The sequence below is a fragment of the Pleurodeles waltl genome, chromosome 3_1, assembly GCF_031143425.1.
Source record: "Pleurodeles waltl isolate 20211129_DDA chromosome 3_1, aPleWal1.hap1.20221129, whole genome shotgun sequence".
NCBI classification, from domain to species: Eukaryota; Metazoa; Chordata; class Amphibia; order Caudata; family Salamandridae; genus Pleurodeles; species Pleurodeles waltl.
Window position 1 is genome coordinate 188,831,916 of NC_090440.1, and position 22,223 is coordinate 188,854,138.

The window sequence follows — 22,223 nt, forward strand, 5'->3', positions numbered from 1 at the left end:
CTCCACAACATTCTGTATCACTCAACTCCACAACACTCTACTCCACTCTATGGCAGTCTACGACGCTCCACTCTACAACACTCGAGTGCAAAACACTCTACTCCACTCTGCTATACGACACTCCATGCCACTCTATTCTACGCCACTCTACTCTACTCTATGACAGTCTACTTCACTCTACACCCTTCCACTCTACAGCGCTCTACTACTCCACATCACTGCGCCAAACCACGCCACTAAACTCTCCACCACTCTGTGTCTCTCTATCCCAGTCCATAACACTTCACTCTGCTCTACGACACTCCACTTTGCGACACTCCACTCCACACCACTCTCCTTTACACCACTAATTTTTAGCCATACTGAACAGCAGCCACACTGGTGGTGAGACCTGTTGGCTTTGCCAGTGCTTATTATATTGTGCTTCAGCTCTACCTTTCATGGATATTGAACCTGTACCTGTTGCTTACTCTGAAGAGCAATCACGTGTGTGCTCAAAGTCTATACACCACCCTTTCAGAATTCTGCGCACATGTCCATAAGAAGCTCAGGCACTAGAAAAGAAAATGCTTTCAGAATTACATTCTCCCCATAAGGTATGTTCCTATCATAAGCATCCGACAGGTGACTAGAAAACTACCTTTATAGCGTGTGATATGTCACCCTCAATTTGTATTTCTACTTTAAATCATGAAGATTCACGTCCATCAAGTATTTCTGTTTGAATGAATTCTTCAGTAACTGTTTTAACTAGATGTTCCATGAGAGTTTGGCAACGTCCCATTTCCCAGAAGGACTCTCATTCTCTGTGGCATGTTTCTTCTTTTTAATAGTCAAGCCCTGTCATTTTCTTCTTTTTATAATCCGCTTCTGTATCCCAAGGCTATCCTCTTTCAGCTTTTTTCCTCTTTTCTGGGATATTCATTTTGGTTGTGCCTTTCCTCTGCAGAGTAGTTCACTGAATTCCTAATCTCCCCAGTGTTACGACTCGGTCGTCCCATCTCTAGGGGGCGCTGTACGGGGACTCTCGGTAGCCTGGGAATCACCTTGAACACTTATCTAGAGTCCCTTGCTGACTCCTGTTTGTTTCTCTTTTCGCCATGGTATACTTGTGTAGTACTACATTTGCTTCCTGGGACTGCAAATCCCATAATGCAGTGGTTCCCAACCTGTGGTCCGGGGACCCCTGGGGGTTCTCAGGGGGTCCGCGAGAGCCTAGAAAATTTAAAAATATTAACAAATATTGACAAATTAGGTCCCCAGCTTCCAGTAATGACTCAGACGGGGGTCCCCGGATTCCCATGATGATTCAGTGGGGGTCCCTGCGTTCCATTAATGTTAAAGTGGGGGTCCACAGAAATCAAAAGGTTGGGAACCACTGCCATAATGCACAGCCTGGTAGTCAGGAAAGCCTGGATTCAGTTTCCCATTGTTTTCAATGGGAGAAGTCCAGTTGCTCCATTTCACCGGATCCTCTCCTCCAGGACTTGCAAGTGTCTGAAACTACACACACCTGAGACCTCTCCTGTGCAGCCCAGCTTGGAACTGCTTATAAGCAGCCATTTCCTCAAGATCCCGGTCGTGCATTGGAGTTTGATTCTTCTGTGTTACAGACCCCTTATCGGATGGTGTTCCAGTTTTGTTCCTGTTTTGTTCCAGCTTGAACCTGTTTCCTGTTTCTCTGCCCTGCTCCTGATTGTTCCAGCCAGAGTCTGCTCCCTATCTCTTAGCTTTGTACCTGTTTGTTTCTTCCAGAGCCTGCTCCCTGTTTCTCTGTTCTTCTCCTTCCTTGTTTCAGCCTGAACCTACTCTCTGTTTCCCAGTCCTGTTTACTGCTTATTCCTACTCCCTGTATTCCAGCTCTGTCCTTGCCTGTTCCAGCCAGAGCCTGCTCTCTGTTTCCCAGTCCTGTCTCTGTTTGTTCCAGCCAGATGTTTGCGCCCTGTTTTCCAGTCCTAGTCCTGCCTTTGCTTCAGCCTCAGCCTGTTCCCAGTTCTTGCCTATGCCTCTTAGTTTGTTCCCTTCTGTTTCCGTTTCCTCTCGGTATTTGTGTCTGGTAAGTGTTCTATCAGTCTTCACCAGTGTATAAGTGTCCTCCTTTGTACTGGGGTTGGCTCCTGGATTCAAGGAGGCAATTCCAGCCCCCATCCTTGTCTAGTGTTATACGTTGTCTTTCGTGCCTAACAGTGACAGTATGCTATTGCTGTTTTCTCAGGAATTGCCACTGTGTTTCCAGCTGGACCCACAAGAGCATGTCTTGTGTATGCAAGTACTATCCTTGTTTGTGCTCTAGGGTCAAGAGACAGAATCACTTCTGCTGCCTCCTTTCTATGGGGCTGGCAGGGTGACTATCTGTAAGAGCAAACTGCACAGAGGCATTGACATTCCCTGTCACTGTGGGAGGTTCTGTGCCTTACTCTGTGTACAACCCCAGCATGTTTGTCCATTAGTAATCTGTTTCCTGTTTGTTCACACAGGGGTTGCTCTGCTTTTACTTTCCTGTGCCTGTCCATAGCTGTCCTTTTCGTGTATGTCTTTAGCTGCTCTTCTGCCCCAGTATACTACCTCTTTAGGACATTCGGTGACCTCAAGGGGAGTCCCAATCAGATTCCTGATCAGACCCACCTGTAACTGTGACACCCAGATCTTGTGAAGAACAGTTATACTAATTCTCAGCTTTTGATTGTATTTTATCATGAACCCTCAAATTTCAAATGCCCCCACTAGACTCCTTCTTTTGTTTAAATTAGATCTGTATTTTCTTTTTAAACTAACTTCTGTTTATCCAGTATTGGATCTTTCATAGACTCATATGCTTGAATCATTCCCTGTCGTCGAAGTGGGAGTCCCGCGGTATTATGTTAAAGCAATATGTAAAACTATCATAGGATATAATGGCACGAGGCCATCAGTTTAATAGCCTATCTATGTCCTTTTTTAAAAAGGGCCAAACGTGAACAATAACCAATCAGGTGCAGGCACCCTCTAGAACCTTCATAAGAGAGGCTAATTCCTAATTTTTTCATTGCAAATTGTGTGTGAAGGGAGTCTCCCTGAGTTCTGCTCAGTTTTTTCTTTTTCAAACAAGGAAGTGGAAGTTTATCTCTTGTACTTTTTCTGATTCCAAAGGCCTTTTTCAACTCTGCAAGACCTGTGGGAAAAAGGGTTCATGTAGATGATCCACATAAAAACTGTTTTTACTGCCTTTATCCAGACCACAAGGCTAAGGAGTGCAAAATATCTTGCACGTTCTCCACAAAAAAAACTTAGATAGAGAAGGGAGGCTGCTATTATGCTACAAAAAAGTAAAGCCCAAAAGACATCCTCGTATGAGGAAAGCTACACCTCTTCATGATCTCATAAAATTGCTAGCTCTCTAGAAGGCACTTCTGAAGAGAGCAGAAAATCCCTCCATACTCACCATCAGTTGAGGGAATCTAAGAAAAAGGAAAAACACAGATAATTCTCCCACCATTATCTGCTCCTTCTACACCTTTCAACCCACAAAAAGATCTTCCTCATGCCTGTTCTTCTGACATGTCGACAAAGAAGAAATCCTCTTAAAAAATTGTGCCAAAGACGCATCACCGTCGACAGCAAGATCGTTGATGAGGACCATCACTACTGTCTCGTCATCAAGACCGTAGACGGTGCTAACGATATCGACAGCCTTCATCGATGACCCCATCTTGTCAGCGAGGATTGTGGAGATGGCAATGGGCTCAGCTAAGCCCCTGTTGACGACGAGCACGTCGACGAAGCCTCAGTTGACAACCTCATTAATGACTACGTTGATGAAGATACCTTCGACGACGACCCCGTCAACAAAGATACCGTCGACGACGACCCCGTCGACGAAGACACAGTTGACGATGACCCCATTGACAACAGATGAAGCACCCACGACGACATCATCGACTATGCCGTTGACAAGGAGACAAGGATAAAAATTACAAAAATAAAAACATCCTTAAGACCTGGGATTTCTTCATCCACTAATATTTATCCCCTAATTCCAAGTCATCTATTGGACATTGAGGGTTCGAAGGAGGAGGACCTTTTCAGACCAGCTCACAGCCCCTCTGAACTCCATGTCAAATGCCAAAAAGAGGAAGATGACTATGAGGAGCAAGAGCAGGATTTTCCAGGTTATTATCATCAACCCTCTGCACAGAAGCATCTGGACCATTTCAGATACTATCCTGACCCTTCACATCGACAGGATGATTTTTGTATGCCTCGCTCCTTGGTCCAGGATCTTCAGGCTATGCTGTCTGATTATAGGAAGCATTTCCCTCCACAATCAGAGGAACGACCAGTAACACCGCCATGACCAGCTTTACAGACAAACATTCCTCCACCTGCCACCCCCAGGATGACACCTCCATTTCATATATACCTCCACCACCTAGGGAAGACCAGTCGTCCTCTGATGACAACAACAGAGAGGAAGGCAAGATTCCAGACACTCAACTTTCACCAGATGATTAAGACGATAATGCTATTCCCACACAGTCTCCACCTCCACAACAACTGGTTGATTCACCTCCAGAAGACATTGGAGAATTTCACAACAGGGCAGCAGTCAGATTCCATCTTCATGTAGCGGTTCAGCAGTCCGACTGCTTTCTTTACGATTTAAAAGACAAGAATATCGGACCAGTCAATACCCCGTCATTGATTATATCAGTCAGGAGGGTATCAAAATTATGAAAAATCACACTGCAGTGGCAGCTGTTCTGCCTTGCATTAACAAAAAAACAGAGCACCAGAAGATTCCCCTGCATGCCTGACAGGGCATCCTAGAACAGACTCCGTCATTTCTCAAGAGATGCAGAGAAGATTAAAAAAAATCAGTTGGCTCTGATATCAGTACCACCAGATAAAGACGGACGTTGTCTAGACACTCTAGGCAAAAGATTTTTGACCATGTAAGCGATCACCATCAGAGCTGCCAATTCCTTAGCCATTCTAGCCATTCTACAACTGACAGATGTGGTCAGACATTAGAGACATAATTGACCTCCTCCCAGAAGATTGAAAGCCTGAAGTAAAAATTTCCTGCAGGAAGGCGAGCGTGCTTCTTCTGAAATTGACTACACCATGGATTTTGCTTCCACAGGCTTCAGATAACTTGCAGCCACAGCTGTCTTATGACGCCAAGGATGGCTTAAAGAAACCTCATTTAGACCTGAGGTTCAATCTGAAATACTGGATATGGGGTATGATGGGGACTCACTTTTTGACATGTAGATGAAGCTCTACTTGCCATTAAGACAGATACTGATACTGATAAATCCCTCGGAACCCTGCACTACCGGAAGTTGCCCTTTTGAGGCTCACAAGGTTGAGGTTTTTCCACCTACAGAGGAACATACCACCATTCACAGCAGTATCAGCCCTATAAACCCCAGTACAGGTCAACATAGCAGCAACAGCCATACTGCCAACTATCTACAACGGGTTTCTCTAGACAAGGAGCACGGCGAAAGTCATCACAACAAGCCTGAGACACAGGTTGCAAGCAATGACTTAATTCAGGTACCAGGTACGCCACCCTCTTCTCACCCCGTAGGTGCGAATATCTCCAAGAGTCTCCGTTACTGGAGAGTATCACATCAGACCAATGGGTATTGGACCTAGTCACCTACAGCCATGAAGTTTACAGAGAAACCACCAATCAGTCCACCAAGGGGTTTAGACCCCCCTCGTCTTCAGTTATTAAGTAAAGACGCCCTACTAATGCTTCCAAGGGAGCGATAGAGAAAGTTCCAATTGCTCAGAGAGGGGAAAGGATTCTACTCCTGTTTTTTCCTTATATGCAAGACATAAGGGACATTGAGGGAAATAAGGGAAATTGAGACCTATCTTAGATCTCAGTAAACTGAACTGTTATCGCTGCAAACAATTCTTTTGAGTGATTATTCTCTCCGACATCCTTCACCTACTGAACAGCGGGGACTACATGACATCTCTCGAAATGGAACATGCATATTTTCATATTCTGATCCAGCCCAAGCACAGAAAATACATCTGTTTCACAGTAGCTGGTACCCAGTACAAGATCAAAGTTCTCCCTTTCGGTCTCAATTCAGCCCCTCGCATTTTTACCAAGTGCTTGGCTATGGTGGCAGCCACTCTCAGGAAATAAGGTCAGGTATTTGCTTACCTAGACGACTGGCTGCTTAAAGCTTCAACTCCACAACAAGCTGTCAAAGCCATGAAAGCATGCCTGTCGCTTTTTCTACAGAACAAAGCCTAGCTCTCACAGGAAAGACAACAGAGACTAACAGTCTTGGTCCACAAAATATCAAGGAAAATGTATGTTTCAGTGAGATTGTTCAAGTCACTCCTGGGCATGATTTCTTCTGCAATCGACCTTGTCCCATTCAAGACCTCAAGATGAGGCCATTACAAGAGGAACTGCAACTCCAATGGATCCAGTCCCAGGGCATCTTTGAAGACTTGGTATCTATCACCCCGAAGATGATAGAGACGCTTTAGTGATGGTCTCACAAGCCTCATCTGTCTCAAAGTCTCACATTTTTACCATTGGTTCCCGACTTTCGTTATTACGACGGATGCTTCAGTGGACGGCTGGAGAGGTCACTTACAAGACCTGCTAATTCAAGGAAAGTGGTCAGCACGTCAGCAGAATATGTACATCCACAACCTGGAGCTCAGCCTGCAAGCCTTTCTCCCAAGGATAGTAGGATCTTCGATGCTGGTCCGCATGGACAAGATGACCAGAATGTATTATATCAACAAGCAGGTAGGCACCAAATCCCTAACACTCTCTCACGAAGCCTAAGATCTATGGGATTGGCTCACGACCCACAACATTTCCCTGAATGTCAAACACATCTCAAGATTACACAACACTCTAGGGAACACCCTCAGCAGGGTCAACGACAGTTGCCACACATGGGAGCTGGACTAAAACCCAGCTGGACAAAATATTTTCACAATGGGGGAAACCAGCACTGGACCCTTTTCACCACAGACAGCAGTGCCAAATGCCAGTTCTACGCCAGTCGATACCCTCTCCCAGGGTTGTGAGGGAATGCCCTTTCAATGCGATAGTCCGGGATTTATGCATGTTCCTCTAGACTCATTAAGCAATTCATGAAGGCCTTATTCAGAGCTTGTCTACTGGTGCAAGCTCCTCCCTTGGAATGACATCTCAATTTGGTCCTCTCACAATTGATAAAGCCTCCGCTTAAACCTATTCATAAGGCTGAACTTAAGTTCCTCACATGTAAAGTCACTCTGTTACTCACTCTCACTTCGACCAGACGGGCTAGTGATATTCAAGAGGAACAAAAACATCAATAGCAACAACAACAGCTGGAGGAAGGAGAAATCCCTGGGCCTTCGGATGAATTCCAGGGATTGGATTCTGTTAGTGGGTTGGATACATCCCCTGAGTGGGAGCTTTTATCCCCTGGAGGTGAACTCATGGCAGAAGCGACTACCTACCATGGGGTGATAAGGAAGGTGGCAGAATTTTTGGAATTGCCACTGCCTACATCGTAGTTAAAAAACAATATTCTGACGGAGGTTTTACATCCTTTGGCTTCCTCTTCAGAACCCCTCCTCCCATTCAATGACGCCTTAACAGAGCCCATATTAGATATATGGAAGAAACCGATTACTACACCTGCGGTTTCAAAGACTGTAGCTAGAAGGTACAAGGTGGCTCCAGGTGATCCACAATTTCTGTCCCAGCACCCAGTGCCGGGAAGCTTGGTGGTACAAGCTTCTTGTTCTTCTAGATCGGTTCATTCCCTACAACGCCATCTGAGAGGAAGTCAAATCGCATGGAGCAGTCGGCGAAGAAGTGCTTCTTCTTGGGAAGCATGACCTTAAAATCGCTGACTGCAGCCTGTGTATTGGGGAGATACATTTATGCCGTAATGGATACGGCGAAGGAGGTAGTCCCTAAGATGCCGCAGGAAGTTCATGAACATTTTAGTGAAATGTTGCAGGACAGCCAAGCAGCAGCTAAGCAGGTGATTCAATCAGGACTGGACACTGCGGACTCAGTTGCTAGAGGACTTGGAGACTTCCATTGCGAATAGGAGGCATGCTTGGCTCAGAGGTTCGGGGTTTTCCTCTGATATGCAGGCCACATTGATGGACCTCCCATTTGAAGGGAGCAATGCTATTTGGAGCAAAGGCGGACTCAGCCTTGGGAAGGTTCAAGCCACTGCAAAGTCTTTGGACCTTCAAGCTTCTTCCACGTCCTTCACACCTTTCCGCAGAGGGTTTGGCCTTTGATCCTCCCATGTCCAACAGCCTGCCAGCCCTCTCTACAGGTCCTATAGGGGTCGTGGGAGAGTTACCTTCATACTCCAGTCCAGCCAGGGAAGCAGCCCTAGTTCTCGCACCTTTCATCAGCATGTCCTACCCATGGGTGGAAGGCTGTTACATTTTCTCCACAAGTGGAAGTTAATAACATCGGACTCTTGGGGTGGAGTGGAGTGGGAAATGGTTATGCCCTTCCCTTTCGGGAGTTTCCCCAACCCTCGCCCCCCCCACTTTCCTCCCCATCATTCATTTTGCTCAGAAGAGCATCTCCTGGTGCTTCAGCAGGAGGTGCATACCCTTTTGTTAAAAGGTGCAGTGGAGTTGGTTCCGGAGGAGGAAAGGGGTCAGGGATGAGATTCAAGGTATTTCCTGATTCCCAAGAAGGATGGGCGATTGAGGTCTATCCTGAATCTGAGGGTTTTGAATTGGTTCCTCAAGCAGGAAAAGTTCAAAATGCTGACCCTCGCACAGGTGCTTCTTGTATTAAACAAGGAAGACTGGATGGTGTCTATCGACTTGCGGGATGCTTATTTTCATATCCCTATTCTGAAGTCGCACAGGAAGTATCTCCGGCTCATGGTAGGGTCGCAACACTACCAGTTTGCAGTCCTTCCTTTTGGTCTTACTTCCCCACCTCGAGTCTTTACAGAGGTGATGGCAGTGGTTGCAGCGGACCTCAGAAGGAAGAGAATATCTGTATTCCCTTACCTGGACAGTTGGCTGATCAAAGTTCGTACTGCATCATTTGCAGGTGACAACCCAGTTGTTGTTCAACCTGGGCTTTACAGTAAACTTGCCTAAGTCTCACCTGGAGCCCTCTCAGCACCAGCGCCTCCTGTTCATAGGGGCAGTACTGGACAAAACATTGAATCAGGCCTACCCTCCTCCACAGAGGTTTCAGGACATTCAGGCGATGATTCCAGTGTTTCAAAAGGGAGGGGCTGTTCCGGTCCTCAAGGTCCTGTGTCTGCTCAGTCTGGTAGCTACCTGCATTCTGTTGGCCACGCACGCACTTTGGCACATGAGGGCTCTCCAGTGGTGCTTCTGAAAGCAGTGGTTTCAACACAAAGGGGATCTTGAATAGTCGATAAGGATCTCCAGAGATGCTGCGGTGGATCTGCAATGGTGGACTGTGGTCGGCAATCTCTCTCAAGGAAAGACGTTTTGTCTTCCACCTCCAGTGACCGCAGTCATAACGGATGCTTCCAGTCTCGGGTGGGGAGCTCATCTGGGGGACCTGGAGATCAAAGACCTTTTGTCTCCAGTAGAACAGATGTTTCACATCAATCTGTTGGACTTGCGGGCGATACGTCTGGCTCTCAAGGCCTTCCTGATGTCCATTTGTGTTCAGTCAGTACAAGTCTTAACAGACAACACTTCCACTATGTGGTACATCAACAAGCAGGGAGGAGTAAGGTCGTACCTTCTCTGCAGAGAGGCTCTGGTTCTGGGCACAGGACCAATGGATTTGCATAGTAGCAAAGCATCTGGCTGGAGTTTTCAACGTACGTGCAGAGTCTCAGTCTGCACTTTTCGGACGATCACAAGTGGCGTTTCCATCCGGAAGTGGTTCTTCACTGAGCACCTCAGATAGACCTGTTTGCCACTCACGAGAACGCACACTGCCCGTCATTCTGCAGCCTCCAGCATCCGATGCGGGGGCTGTTGGGGGATGTATTTCAGCTGATCTGGAGTGACCGGCGGCTTTACACGTTTCCTGCAATACCCTTGATTCCTCGAGTTCTAAGGAAGATTCGCCAGATAGCCCCGGATTGGCCAAGAAGGGTGTAGTACACAGAACTCTTTCAACTCTCACTGTGCCCTCCGCTCCATCTTCCTCACAGGGTAGGCCTCCTCTTGCAGTTGCAGGGGCAGGTTCCACACCCCCACCTCCAGGGCCTGCTCCTACATGCCCGGAGATGGAACGGGGCAATCTGAGTTCTTTTTCTCTCCCTCCAGAAGGGGTTATCATATCAACCAGGTGACACTCCACCAAGACTGTCTATGCCGGTAGATGGGCGAAACTTTTTTCTTGGTGTGGGGAGAGACAAATTGATCCCTTTAAAGGCCAATTTATCTTATATTTTTCAGTTTCCTCTTTCCTTAGCGCAGAAAGGTTGCACAGTGGCGACAGTGAAAGGGTATTTATCGGCACTGTTGACTTTTCTTTGCCTACTTGACCAACCTTCCTTATTTAAGTCCCCTACAGTTCTTAGGTTCCTTAACGAAGGAGAGCCTGAGCTCTCCTTCGGATGTTCTAAAGAGACTTCAGGTGGTGCAGAACGCTGCTGCTCTCCTGCTCACAGACACCCCAGACATTCATCTGCCACTCCAGCCTTGGCTTCCCTCCATTGGCTTCCGATTGAGCAACGCATTATTTTTAAAGCTATGTGTTTTATTCACTGAGCAATTTGAAACATAGGTCCAGTCTCCCTCAGACGAATGATCACTCCCTACACCCCGAGGAGAATACTCCGATCTTCTTCAGCTTTTTTTAATTAACTCCTTTTGTCCTAAGAAAGTTAGATGGGGGGGTAGATCCTTCGCCTGTAGAGCAGCTAAGATCTGGAACTCCCTCCACTTGGAACTTCGTCATGACATGTCAGAATCTTCTTTTCGTAGAAAATTGAAAACTGTATTGTTCCCTGTTTAGGTCTGTTCCTCTTACCTAGTGATCTTCCTCAGCGCTGGGAGGCCTTCGGGTAGCCATGTGCTCTACAAATCCTTGAAACTAAAGGGTTAACAAAAAAGTTTCCTCCCACTCCGTTTGTAATGCCTCAGTGGTATATGAATTTAGTTTTGACTTTTTTGATGGGTTCATCATTTGAGCCTATGCATAATTGCCTGTTGAGGCTTTTAGTTTGTAAGACAGTTTTTCTAATAGCCATCATGTCGGCTAGACGTGTGAGTGAGCTTCAGGCTCTTAGTGTAAAACCACCTCTCACTGTCTTTCATGCTGACAAGGTGGTGCTGAGAACCAGGGCAGTTTTCCTTCCTAAGGTAGCCACTCCCTTCCATCTGGGACAATATATAACTCTTCCGTCCTTTTACCCCACCCCCACTCCCCATCTATCTAAGGAGGAGGAAAGGCTGCATCGCTTGGATCAGAGAAGGGCCCTGAGCTTCTACATAGAAAGGACGAGAGACTTCAGAATTGATGATCAGCTCTTCATTGGATATATGGGCAAAAGGAAGGGCAAACTCTTCACAAGAGGACTCTTTCAAGGTGGGTCATTCTTTGCATAAGAATGTGTTATTCGCTAGCAAAGAAGGTTCCACCTGAGGGCATTAGGGCCCATTCCACCAGGGCTAAGTCTGCCACTTTGGCTTTAGCTAGAGCTGTGCTGGTTGCTGATATTTGTAAGGCAGCAACTTGGGCTTCCCTTCACACTTTCACAAAGCATTATTGTTTAGACTCGGAAGTGAGAAGGGATGGCCATTTTGCCTAATTTGTTTTGTAGGACTTCTTGGTTTGACCAGTCGGGCACCCACGTCCGGGTGTGGGACTGCTTTGAGATTCTATATACAAGGGCAGGAATCCACAGGTAGTTGTATTCGTCAAAAGAACAAGTCCACCAGAAAAAGCACTACCGAAGGAAAGTAACTTGTTCTTACCCACCATCTCCTAATGGTACTTAAGTTACCTACAGTAGTGCTTGCTATTCTGATTCAAGCATGTAAATCTAAGAAATATCCAATACTGGATAAGAAAATTAATTACTCACCTGTAACTGCAGTTATCCAGTATTGGTAACTTTCATAGATTCACATGCCATCCGCCCTCCTCCCCTGAGAGGCTCCCCTTATGACTAAGGATACTATTCCCACTTGTGCTTGAAAATCTGAGAGAGTCAGCCTCTCTTGGGAGTGCACTAGAGGGTTGCTGCGCCTGATTGGTTATTGTTAACGTTTGGTCCTTTTTAAAAAATGACATAGATAGGCTATTAAACTGAAGGCCTAGTGCCATTATAGCCTATAATAGTTTGACATACTGCTTTTAACATAGTACCCCAGGACTCCCACTTCGACGACTGGCATCTATGAAAGATACCAATACTGGACAACTGCAGTTACAGGTAAGAAACGTATTTTCTTCTTTTTCCCATCAGAAGATGTTTTTTTCTATGTTCACTCCGTCTTTCTTAGCCTTAAGTTGTGGTTTTAAAGGACCAGCACCTAATGTCTCAAATTAATGAGGTATATATTTCTGAAATAATTTAAGGCAATTCCCTTTTCCTCTCCATAGTTAGCAGTACGGTGGCATGATGCTGACTTATGGCCAACAATGCTTCTTCTCCATGAATATTGCAAAGGACTATCAAAGTGACTGCTTGAAAGTTGCTCATCAGTTTCATACCCAAATCAACAGTAGCCCCATGTTAATTTTGTATTATTTTTAGAACATCTTACAAACCAGCGATATAGGGTGTATCATGTCTAATAGTGGATATGATGATTCCCTAGCGATCATAATCTTCATTGTTTGTACCATTCGGAAAGGAAGGCACACAGTCTATATTCTGTGTTTATCTTGGGGTGTTGTAGGAGGGTAGACCGCCTCTAACTTATTCGTTTTATGAGCAATCAAAAAATGGGTTTTTGCTTGAAGGGCACTTTCTCCATTACAGGACTTACTGTTGTTTGTATTAGGTAGTGTCTCTGTCATCTGCATATAGTTGCTATTTCTTGCAACAGGCCTCAATTAAGTGTTGTATTCATTTTGTTTGTCTGGGTGTGGTGTGTATCCTAATAACACTATCCTTGTAGGTTGCAGAAGTATTAATGTATACATTCTGATTGGATGCACTACATGTGGTAATTCCCAGTCTAACTGTAAAATATGTTCTTGATAACTTATGGGGTGTCTATTGGCTTTTATGTGGCAAAGTGTCCAGTACCAACCTCGACTGGTGCAAACTCTGCTGCTGATATTGATATGAAATATTTCAAAAGGAATCGCTGTAATTACAGAATGAGTACATCGCTGGTAGAAAGACCTTGTGATATTAACTGGTTCACCCTTATATGTACAGATTCATCCACCATTTTACCATGAGATTCCGAGTATGATTCAAAGAACAATCAAATTACAGGGAAATACCTTTACTAGTTGACTAGCATCTAACAAACCCTTCAGTTAAATAAGGGGTGCTTTCATCCTCTTGGTTTCAGGATGTCACTAAAGAAACCAGCTGGTTTCAAACCACGTGGGGCCTGTCATAGGCAAATGTTGGTGGCAGACTCTCACTTGGTATGTTTGTGATGCCTGGAGCTGGGACACAACTCCAAGCAGTGCGAAGACTGCTGTGTCATGCAACCCAAGGCGCTAAGGGAGTGATCCCTCAAGCTTCTCGCCCCACAACGTCAGTAGACTCTGCAACACTTAAAGTCCTGTTTGTATGAGAGGGCCTGCGACCATTCCCAGACCCTCTTTTAACGTTCATTGTCACATTCAAAGTCATTGGTGAAGTCGTTAAATCCCAAAATACACGAAACCGAAGAAGTCCTGCACTCTTCGACTTCACTGCGTCTTCAAAGTCATGTTACGAGGGAGGGTTGGCACTCCAGGCCCCGCGAGTAGGCGGAGCGTGATTCGCACTCCCCGATTTTCACAGAGGTGGAACAACCCCACCCAACTAAAACAATTTTATGTGACCCTGCTCCTCATCTTTCTGCATCCTGGCCCCTATGGAGTGCATTCGGGCCCAGTGGCCAAGTGAGTGGTCACTACTGAGCCTACGCCGGAAGGTTTGCCCTTCTGCACTAGTCAGGCCCCATGGATCTCTTGCTGGATCCAGAGCGGAACCGCTGGTGAGACCGAGACCTTCTTCAGCGCCTGCTTCAGTGTTGACGTTCCTAGGCAGTACCATCCCCATTGTCATCCCTAACTCTAACACAGAGCCTTAATCTTCTCTCAGTGGCAGTCAACACTTATGTCTTGACAGAGATGCTTCAGAGGAATATCCCCATGGCAGACCCTTCTCCCTTCCCCAACCAGATCTAATGGTAGTGACAGATGTGTCAGTCCTGGGCTGAGGCGGGTGATTCGCTTGGTATTACAAGCCTTTCTTTCTTCAATCAAGGGAAGGCTGGTGCAGGTGTTCCGCAACAACACCACCGCCATGTGATACTACAACAACAGGGTGGGGTGGTGGACCTGTGTCAAGAGGCCCTACTCCTCTGGACCTGGTTGGAACGTAAGGACATTTCCCTGGAGGTTCAACACGTCGTGATCTTGCTGAACGCCAGTGCAGACAAACTCAACTGCAGATGTCTTGCGGATCATGAGTGCCATCTCCAATCGTAGGTGGTAAAAGGTCTGTTTCAGCAGTGGGGATAGCCTTGATTAGATCAGTTCCCCTCTGCCGAGAACGCGCAGCGTCCGCAGTATTGCGAGCTGGTGTTTCCAAAGCGACTCTCGCTCAAAGGCGCTTTTCGTATTGAGTGAACTACAGCCTCTGGTACGCCTTTCTGCCAATATCACTCCTGCCCAGAGTTCTCAAGAAGATCAGGAACAACGAACCCAAGTCATGCATGGGGCGCTGGATTGGGCATGGAGAGCCTGGTATCCCGAATTGTTGAGCATGACCATTGGTCCTCCAGTCAGGCTACCTCTTCGAGAGGATCTTCTATTGCAGCAACAGGGCAGGGTTCTGAACCCGAACCTGCGCACCCTGCATGTGTGTGGATTGAGCAGCAACGATTGACACCTTTTGACCTTACACCCGGAGTCTGTGATGTTATTCTGGCAACCAGGCATTCCTCCACTAAGTGGGTTTATGCATACCGTTAGGGTACGTTTGTGTCATGGTGTGCTTCCCAAAACGTTGAACCTCTTTCTGCATTTTTATCCAAGGTTCTTTTGTTTGCTTTATCTTTGACCCAGCAGGGCTTCTCTATTGGCACTGTTACAGGGTATCTTTTTGCAATCTCTGCATTCCTGCAGTTCCCAGATCAACCCTCCCTTTTCAAATCCCCTATTGTAGCCAGACTCCTTAAAGATGTGCAGCACATTTTCCCTCACACCAATTATCACGCCTCAGTGGGACCTCAACCTTGTTCTCACTTTCTTATGTGTGCACCATTTTAACCTATGCACAGTTGCCCCCTTTGGCTGCTGACCCTTAAAACTGTCTTTGTAGTAGCCATCACATCGGCCAGGAGGCTCAGTGAATTGCCGGCCCTCTAGGTGCACCTCCTTTTACTGAGACAAACTGGTCCTCCTGGCAAGTGCCTCTTTCCTTACAAAGGGTTTGTCACTCTCTTCCATGTAGGCCAGTGCATTTCCCTGCCTACCTTCTTTGCTCCGCCTCATGCCTCCAAAGAAGAGGAGAGACTCCACCGTCAGGACCCAAATAGAACATTTTTGTTCTGCATTAGCAGCACAAAACAGTTCTAGGTGGATGAACAACAGTTTGTGGGCTATGTTGGAGCCAGAATGGAAGGCTGTGCAGAAATGGACCACCTTGCGATGAATTGTCCTGTGCACTAAGATCTGCTACTCACCAGCCAAGAAAAAGCCCTGTGGGCTTTGTGGGTTCAATCCACCAAAGCCAAAGCTGCAACCACTTTGTTTGCTTACGACGTTCCTCTCCTGGACATCTGTCAGGCGGCGACGTTGACACATTTGCACACGTTCACAAAACATTACTGTCTGGACAGTTAGATCCGTCATGATGGGCACTTCGGCCATTCTGTCCTGCAGGACTTTTTGGTCTAGTCGGGTTCACAGACCCTCCGCTGGGGAGGTATTTCTTGGGTATCTATTCTAAGGTAAGGAGTCTGCGGCTAGAAGTTGCTATCAAATGAACAAGCTACTTACGTTCAGCAATGCATTACCTGGTAGAGACTCTAGCTGCACGTTCCTTACCAACGTTTCCATCCTCCACGCTCTGCGAACTGGTTAAGGTGTAAGTGACACCCTTTTCAGGGCCTTAGTCTTCTTCAAACCAGTGGTCAATTCTCATTGTGGGTCCGCGCTCCTGGTGTGGAACGTCATGAAAGTAACTGACATCAGTGCGCTGAGGTAGTACCTACATGGGTACCACACCAATCATTTCTGGCACGGATGACAAGCCGAATGATGCCACCTACTGGCACACAAGGATACTGCTCTAAAATCCTCCGGATCCAGACTGACGCCTGGGGATATTCGAAGTTGAGGAATCTGCAACTAAATAGAGTCTCTACCAGATAAGAAGTTACTGAAGGTAAGTTATTTATTCATGTTAACCTAGGCTTAATTCTAATCCTGGTCTTTCAACCCAATTAGCCAGTATATCATAATCATGTTTCTCTATTTGAAAACTTTACAGCAGATATTTACTTATTTAGAATTCACCCATGAATGCCATTATTCATTCTAGAATTGGCAATTCTGTTTTGTGGGCAGCACCTAAGAAAAAGCCAGTCTGGTTGCCGCTTGTCTCAAATGCAGCTGTGCATCTTATTTACAGCTGGAAGAAGCATGACTCAGGAAAAGAAGCCAGAAGAGAGTTGTATGTGCTTCCAGTTCATATCCGAATTAGCTTGAAGACCATGACTGTTATGCAAATAGCAGTTTATGCGCTTCCTGGCCAAACGATTTCGGTGGCATAAGCTGTCTAGTATCCTGAGATCCGATCAGTAATTTGTTCTGCAAGTTTAAAGGTGTCGTATCGCCAGTTATAGATGTAGAGCTTTCTTCAATAACAACATGGAACACCTTTTGCCCTCCGTAGTAAGACTTCCATTACCAGTTTACAAGGGTCTTAGAAAACACTATTTTCAATCAGTAAATAACTGCCAATAAGCTCTCTAAGCAACGCTAAGAAACCTTTTCTGGTAAACGTCTTGCTTTGTAAATAAACTGATTCTGGTCAACTGTCATTCACATTTTGCTTCCACCCACCACAGCATTCCCCATGTTGAAATCGGTCAGCCCACTTTAGCCATAGACTTCTTGCATCGAGTGATGGAATTTCCCCTGATACCCTGCGTATTGACCGAAACAGCAATGCACTTCAGTGCGAAGGTTAACATGACAATAATTTACTTTGCCAGTGCCTTTTCTTTGCATTGTCCATCCTATAGCATTTTTGTCAATTTTTTTTTTGCGTTAAATTATGTCTTCAAGCTACAGTAGTTTAAAGGTTTGAGTACCGCCTCTTTAAGATTGTAATAGTCGTATTTTCGTGCAATGTGCATTACAACTAAACAGGGTGTCTACACCTATTTTAAGTTAGCTGCCAACAAGGAAGCACTCATATTATTCTGTTATAATTGCATGCCTTTTTAAATCTAAAATTGTATTACAAGCATTGCTCGGCACGGTTATTCAGAAGTTTTTTTTTTATTTAACAATTTATCACAGCAGTTTGGAACACTGGTTGGCTTTGCCAATGCGTGTTGCTTTCTGTGCATTTTCCTCCAATTGTCCAAAAACACCGTACAACGGTCCTCTCCAAAGTGAGTAAATATAGATGGCAATAGTGGCAGTGAATGTGTGCAAAAGTTCTTGAACTTTTACGTTTACAACATGGCCAGAGCTTGTTAAATTCTTGTAAATGTCTGGAGCTGACATGTAATAGAAGCAATTGGTTTTTTGAAATTATGTAAACCTTGGAGTGACAAAAATTGCACTGCTTCCTCGATTAGACACTGATGGTTCATTATTCTTATTCCCTCCTAACTAACTTTGAAAGGTTGAAGTCCGAGTGGTGACCACTGAGCACGCTAAACATTTCTACAGATCCGAGGATATTTTGGTGCCTTTGTATAGTGACACTGATGAGTGGCAGGTCAGTACTTCACACGACTTGTCACGTGTACAGAATTGTTTTGTATATGTGACAGTGATAGTTCACAGCACTTAATGCTTGTTACCAAAGTCATTGTCTATGCACTGAAAGGAATGAGTGTACGATTTAATAAATATGGGTGTATAAGGCTTAATGCAGACCTTTATGAACGTGAGCATTTATGCTTTATTTCTCGTGCAGTCTAAGAAATTGTGTGTTCTATATTGTCACTTAGTTTTGCTCAGTGTTTTGAGTCACATTCTTTAAGTTATATGTTAGCTTGAAATCTACTTAGAGATAGTCCATTTATGAATTCTGTCCGATGTAACCAATGTGGAAATTGAATGTAAATGGGTCCCCACTTGCTTCATAGACCTTAATGCATTGAAAAGGTGAAAAAGACCTTAGTAAGTGGGACAGGGCAAGCAGACTGACCGGTTGCTGGGGAGACATGTTGAGTCCGATTTGAGGCCTACTGGCCAAAATATGTGGCAGGAATTAAGATGACTTAGAAAATACTGTGCAAAATGGCCTTAAAGTCTTCATGAGAAAACAACAAGAATTTTTAGATAAATGTGGTCAGCAGTGAGACCATGCCAAATATTGAAGATACTGATTGTCCTATTACCTTTCTATCGAATGCCTGCAGAATTTGGCACTTTTCTAAACTTAGTTTATGTATGTGCTTATTTGACTTCACCAGTGACATACTAATGTGTCTGACAATCGAGAAACTGTTGGTTATGTCAGTGCCTCCAAAAGACCTGAAGGCATTGAGCTTAATCAGTTGCAATATTACACCTAGCTCTGAGCAATCATAATGACACGTTTCCATTAAAATAATCCATGTAAATGGTAAGATCAGAAGCAGTGTCCAGCTTCATAATACGCATCTCTCCCTCCTTCTCCTTCTATCTCTCTTTCTCAGTCTTGCTCAGGTCTGTCTCCCCAGATCTTATTTTCTTCCCTTACTCTGCTTTTGTGAAAAGCTTCAATCTATTCTTTGCTCAGGATTCTCATAAATTACACTTACTTCCCATCTACTTTTTTTTAGTCTCTCTGCCTGTCATGCCCAGACTCTCATTCTTTTGTCTCCCTTACAATCCATTCTTCGTATCTCCACAAGCCTCCCATTCCCTTCTGCCCTTCCCTTTCTTTACCTATTCTCACTAACCCCTGCTTTGGCGTTTGTCTGCTGATCTGTCACCCTGATCTTTTTCTAACACAAACTTTATTAGATCTTCCCTTACGTACATGAGCCGTGCAACGGAAAGATACAGTGGATAGAACAAGTATCAAAGTACAATTCAAATATAGATAAATAACTCCCCCAGCCCACCCTATTCCCCCATTCTGAATCATGAGAATCAGTTTGGAACCAACTCCCATGTAATGGTGTGTTCTAGTCCGAATACCCAGCTAGTACAGGTAACCATATGGTTGTGTGGGGGGCAGATATTGATGGTCTCCTCCAGAAACAGGTCATGGTAGGGTAGTTCCCTCTGTGAAACAGATGGAAGGCTTGTTACATTTGTTGATCTGTCACCCTGATTACAATTCTAAAATGTCGAATACAGAAATTACACTTATTTCTCTATCGGGTTTTTGGAATGTTTACTTTATCATGACAATGGCATCGTTGGTGTCAACTTGATGTATGCATTTTATGTCCCGTTGTAATCACATTTCATTACATTGACTGAAGGAGACCCCCATACCCAGCAGCCCCACTCAGACCCTAACAGTTTCCCTACTTCTCCTTCCTCTGATCTTCTCCATTTACATTCTTGGGATGGAGGCACTACAGTGCCACTCTCCCTTCTGTGCAAAGCGCTTTCTCATTTCTTTTTTCAACCAGCTTGCGGTGCTAAATAGAGGCGGGGCGGCGCTCTGAAGGATTTAATAAAACTTTCCTGTGCTGCCGCCCTCGTACCACTGCGCTGCTCCTCTCCTGCAGACAGGCTGCAGGCAGAGGCTCCCAGCCTGCCCTACGGCCAATCCTGATGCTGCTCAGAGAAGCCTTAGGATTGGCTGCTCCCAGGCAGACTGGGAGCCTGTGCCTGCCCTCTCCAGCCCGGCAACACAATACCGGGCTGGAGAGAGCCTGCTGTGCATGTGTGTTTGGCTGGCCTGAGAAGGCCTGCCAAGCATACATGCGCGGTGATGGGGAGTTCGACCAAAAAACGATAATAAGCATAGTTTATTATCGTTTTTTGGTAAAAGGTTTGCTGCTGCTGCCGGCCTGGTGGGTGGAGGGATGGGGGGGGGGGGCACTCCTCCTTCCTGGCAGAGGAGCCACTCCTGCTTTTGACCCTCTTCTCATATTCTTATTCGAAACATAAACATTTCTTGCTTTCTCTTCCTTTCCCTTGAAATATTCATACCCACACCCCTCTTACTTCATTTTTCATTACCTTATAACTGTTTTCACCTCCCCGGGTGACTCTCCTCTTGCCTTTTAAAACATGATCTAGTTTCGTGCGTTTTAGTCAGCAAATCTCTTTCTGACAATCAAAATATCAGCCTGCTGTATTTTTGTTCATGTGGCCTCATACTTTTCTTCAGGTTGTGAGTTTATCACACAAACACTATACCTACATCCACTCGATCACCTTCACTCTCCTTTTCCCCTTCTTTTGTTTGTTTCTCTTATCCGCACACCTTTGATTTTCCCAAACGTACCCCTCTTCCTCCATATGTCTTTCTCAGTATATCTTTCCCCTTCCATTGTCTGTTTCCTCTCACTGCTGTCCTTCTTCCTGTTCATTTTGTTTCTTCTATCTTTCTCTTTTTGTTTCCCATCGTTCATCTCTTTTTCCAAACATTTTTTCTCTCTTGTTCTGCTGTTCTCCTCAATCTCTTCTTCTCCTGTTATTAGTTTGTTTCCCCCAACTTTTTTGTTTGTTCCCTTTCTTTGCATCTGTTGTTTCCCTTAACTTCCCTTCTCACTTTGCTATATTTTTTTCATACATTTTTTACGTACCCCGACGTTGCCCTCTTTCCCTCGCTCCTCTGTTATTGTGTTTCTGCCAGCCATGGTTCTCCCCATTTGTCTTATTTTGTCTCTGCCAAGCTACCTTCTCCTGCCTTTAATTTTATAATCTCTCAGTCTCCCTTTTTTTCAAGTTCCTCAAATTTCCCTTCTACAATCTTATTTTTCCCCAACCCCTTCATCTTTCCCCTTTTTCTGTGCTTAATACATTTTTGTCCTCCTTACCTTTTCTCATTCATTTGCTTATCCCACTTAACTTCTCCCATTCCCCTGGTCTATTTTATTCTGTGTTTCATTTCTCTCATGTCTGTGTCTATTTCCCTCAACTTTCCCTCTTTAATTTGCCTGTTCCTCTTAACTTCTCTTCCTTTTATGCTTTTTTCCTTAGTAGAATAGTGTGAGAGTGTGGAACCACCAAACACTAGTCTTTTTATTTGTTCTATTCTGGGCTGCTTCTGTTGTTGGATAACATGGCTAGACCCGGTTTCCTGGGCACCAGAGCACTCGGGCTACCCCACTCTAATCGCATCAACTGGAGTGTCATCCACTGGTGTCCCAGGGCCTCAGTACTAGTGGACCCAAAACTGGATAACCAGGTACTCCTCTCCTGCACTTGACTCTCTCAGGTTAGCGAGGCAGAGCAGTCCAAGGCTTACTCAAGGAGGTGAGGTTGGTATAGACATTCAGAATGCAGGGTACCCTGTACTAGAGTACCACTGTACCAGTTAATAATATCAATGTCCACTCACTGCTTTACTTCCAAAAAAGAAAAGTACTTTAATACACATAAGAGAAATATACTACACATAAAACTTGGATAAACAGTGAAAACCAGACATCTCTACATCCTCTGGACCAGAGTTCTGACTCCAAACAGTATTATAGCACCTAGACACTAAGCACTATACAAACACAGTTAGCATGTAGACACACAATTAGCATTGGATATTACAGACCATGTTGTTCAGGGTTGCTCTCATTTGCTAGAGCCAGGATGCCAATCCTTGTATGGCAATGGTGTAGTTTCAGCATATGATGTGAAGTCAAACATTTCAGATCAGCCCAGAACCCACCACCCAAAGAACGGAAGTGGCCTCCCATCCGTAGCAAGGACACTGCTCTAGTGGCGTCAGGGATCTGAT

General features: G+C 45.2%; 1 protein-coding gene across 3 annotated transcripts in view; it reads left to right on the forward strand.

Annotated features, from left to right (window-relative positions):
* Window positions 1-22,223, forward strand: part of PPCDC (phosphopantothenoylcysteine decarboxylase) — a 356,777-nt gene that overhangs the window by 189,289 nt on the left and 145,265 nt on the right. For 2 of the 3 annotated variants that reach the window (XM_069222153.1, XM_069222152.1), the window contains exon 3: window positions 17,994-18,089. The exons of the other annotated variant lie outside the window; for it this stretch is intronic. In XM_069222153.1, the coding sequence (XP_069078254.1) occupies window positions 17,994-18,089 (96 nt within the window). The remainder of the gene's footprint in view (window positions 1-17,993; window positions 18,090-22,223) is intronic. 3 annotated transcript variants of the gene reach the window in all.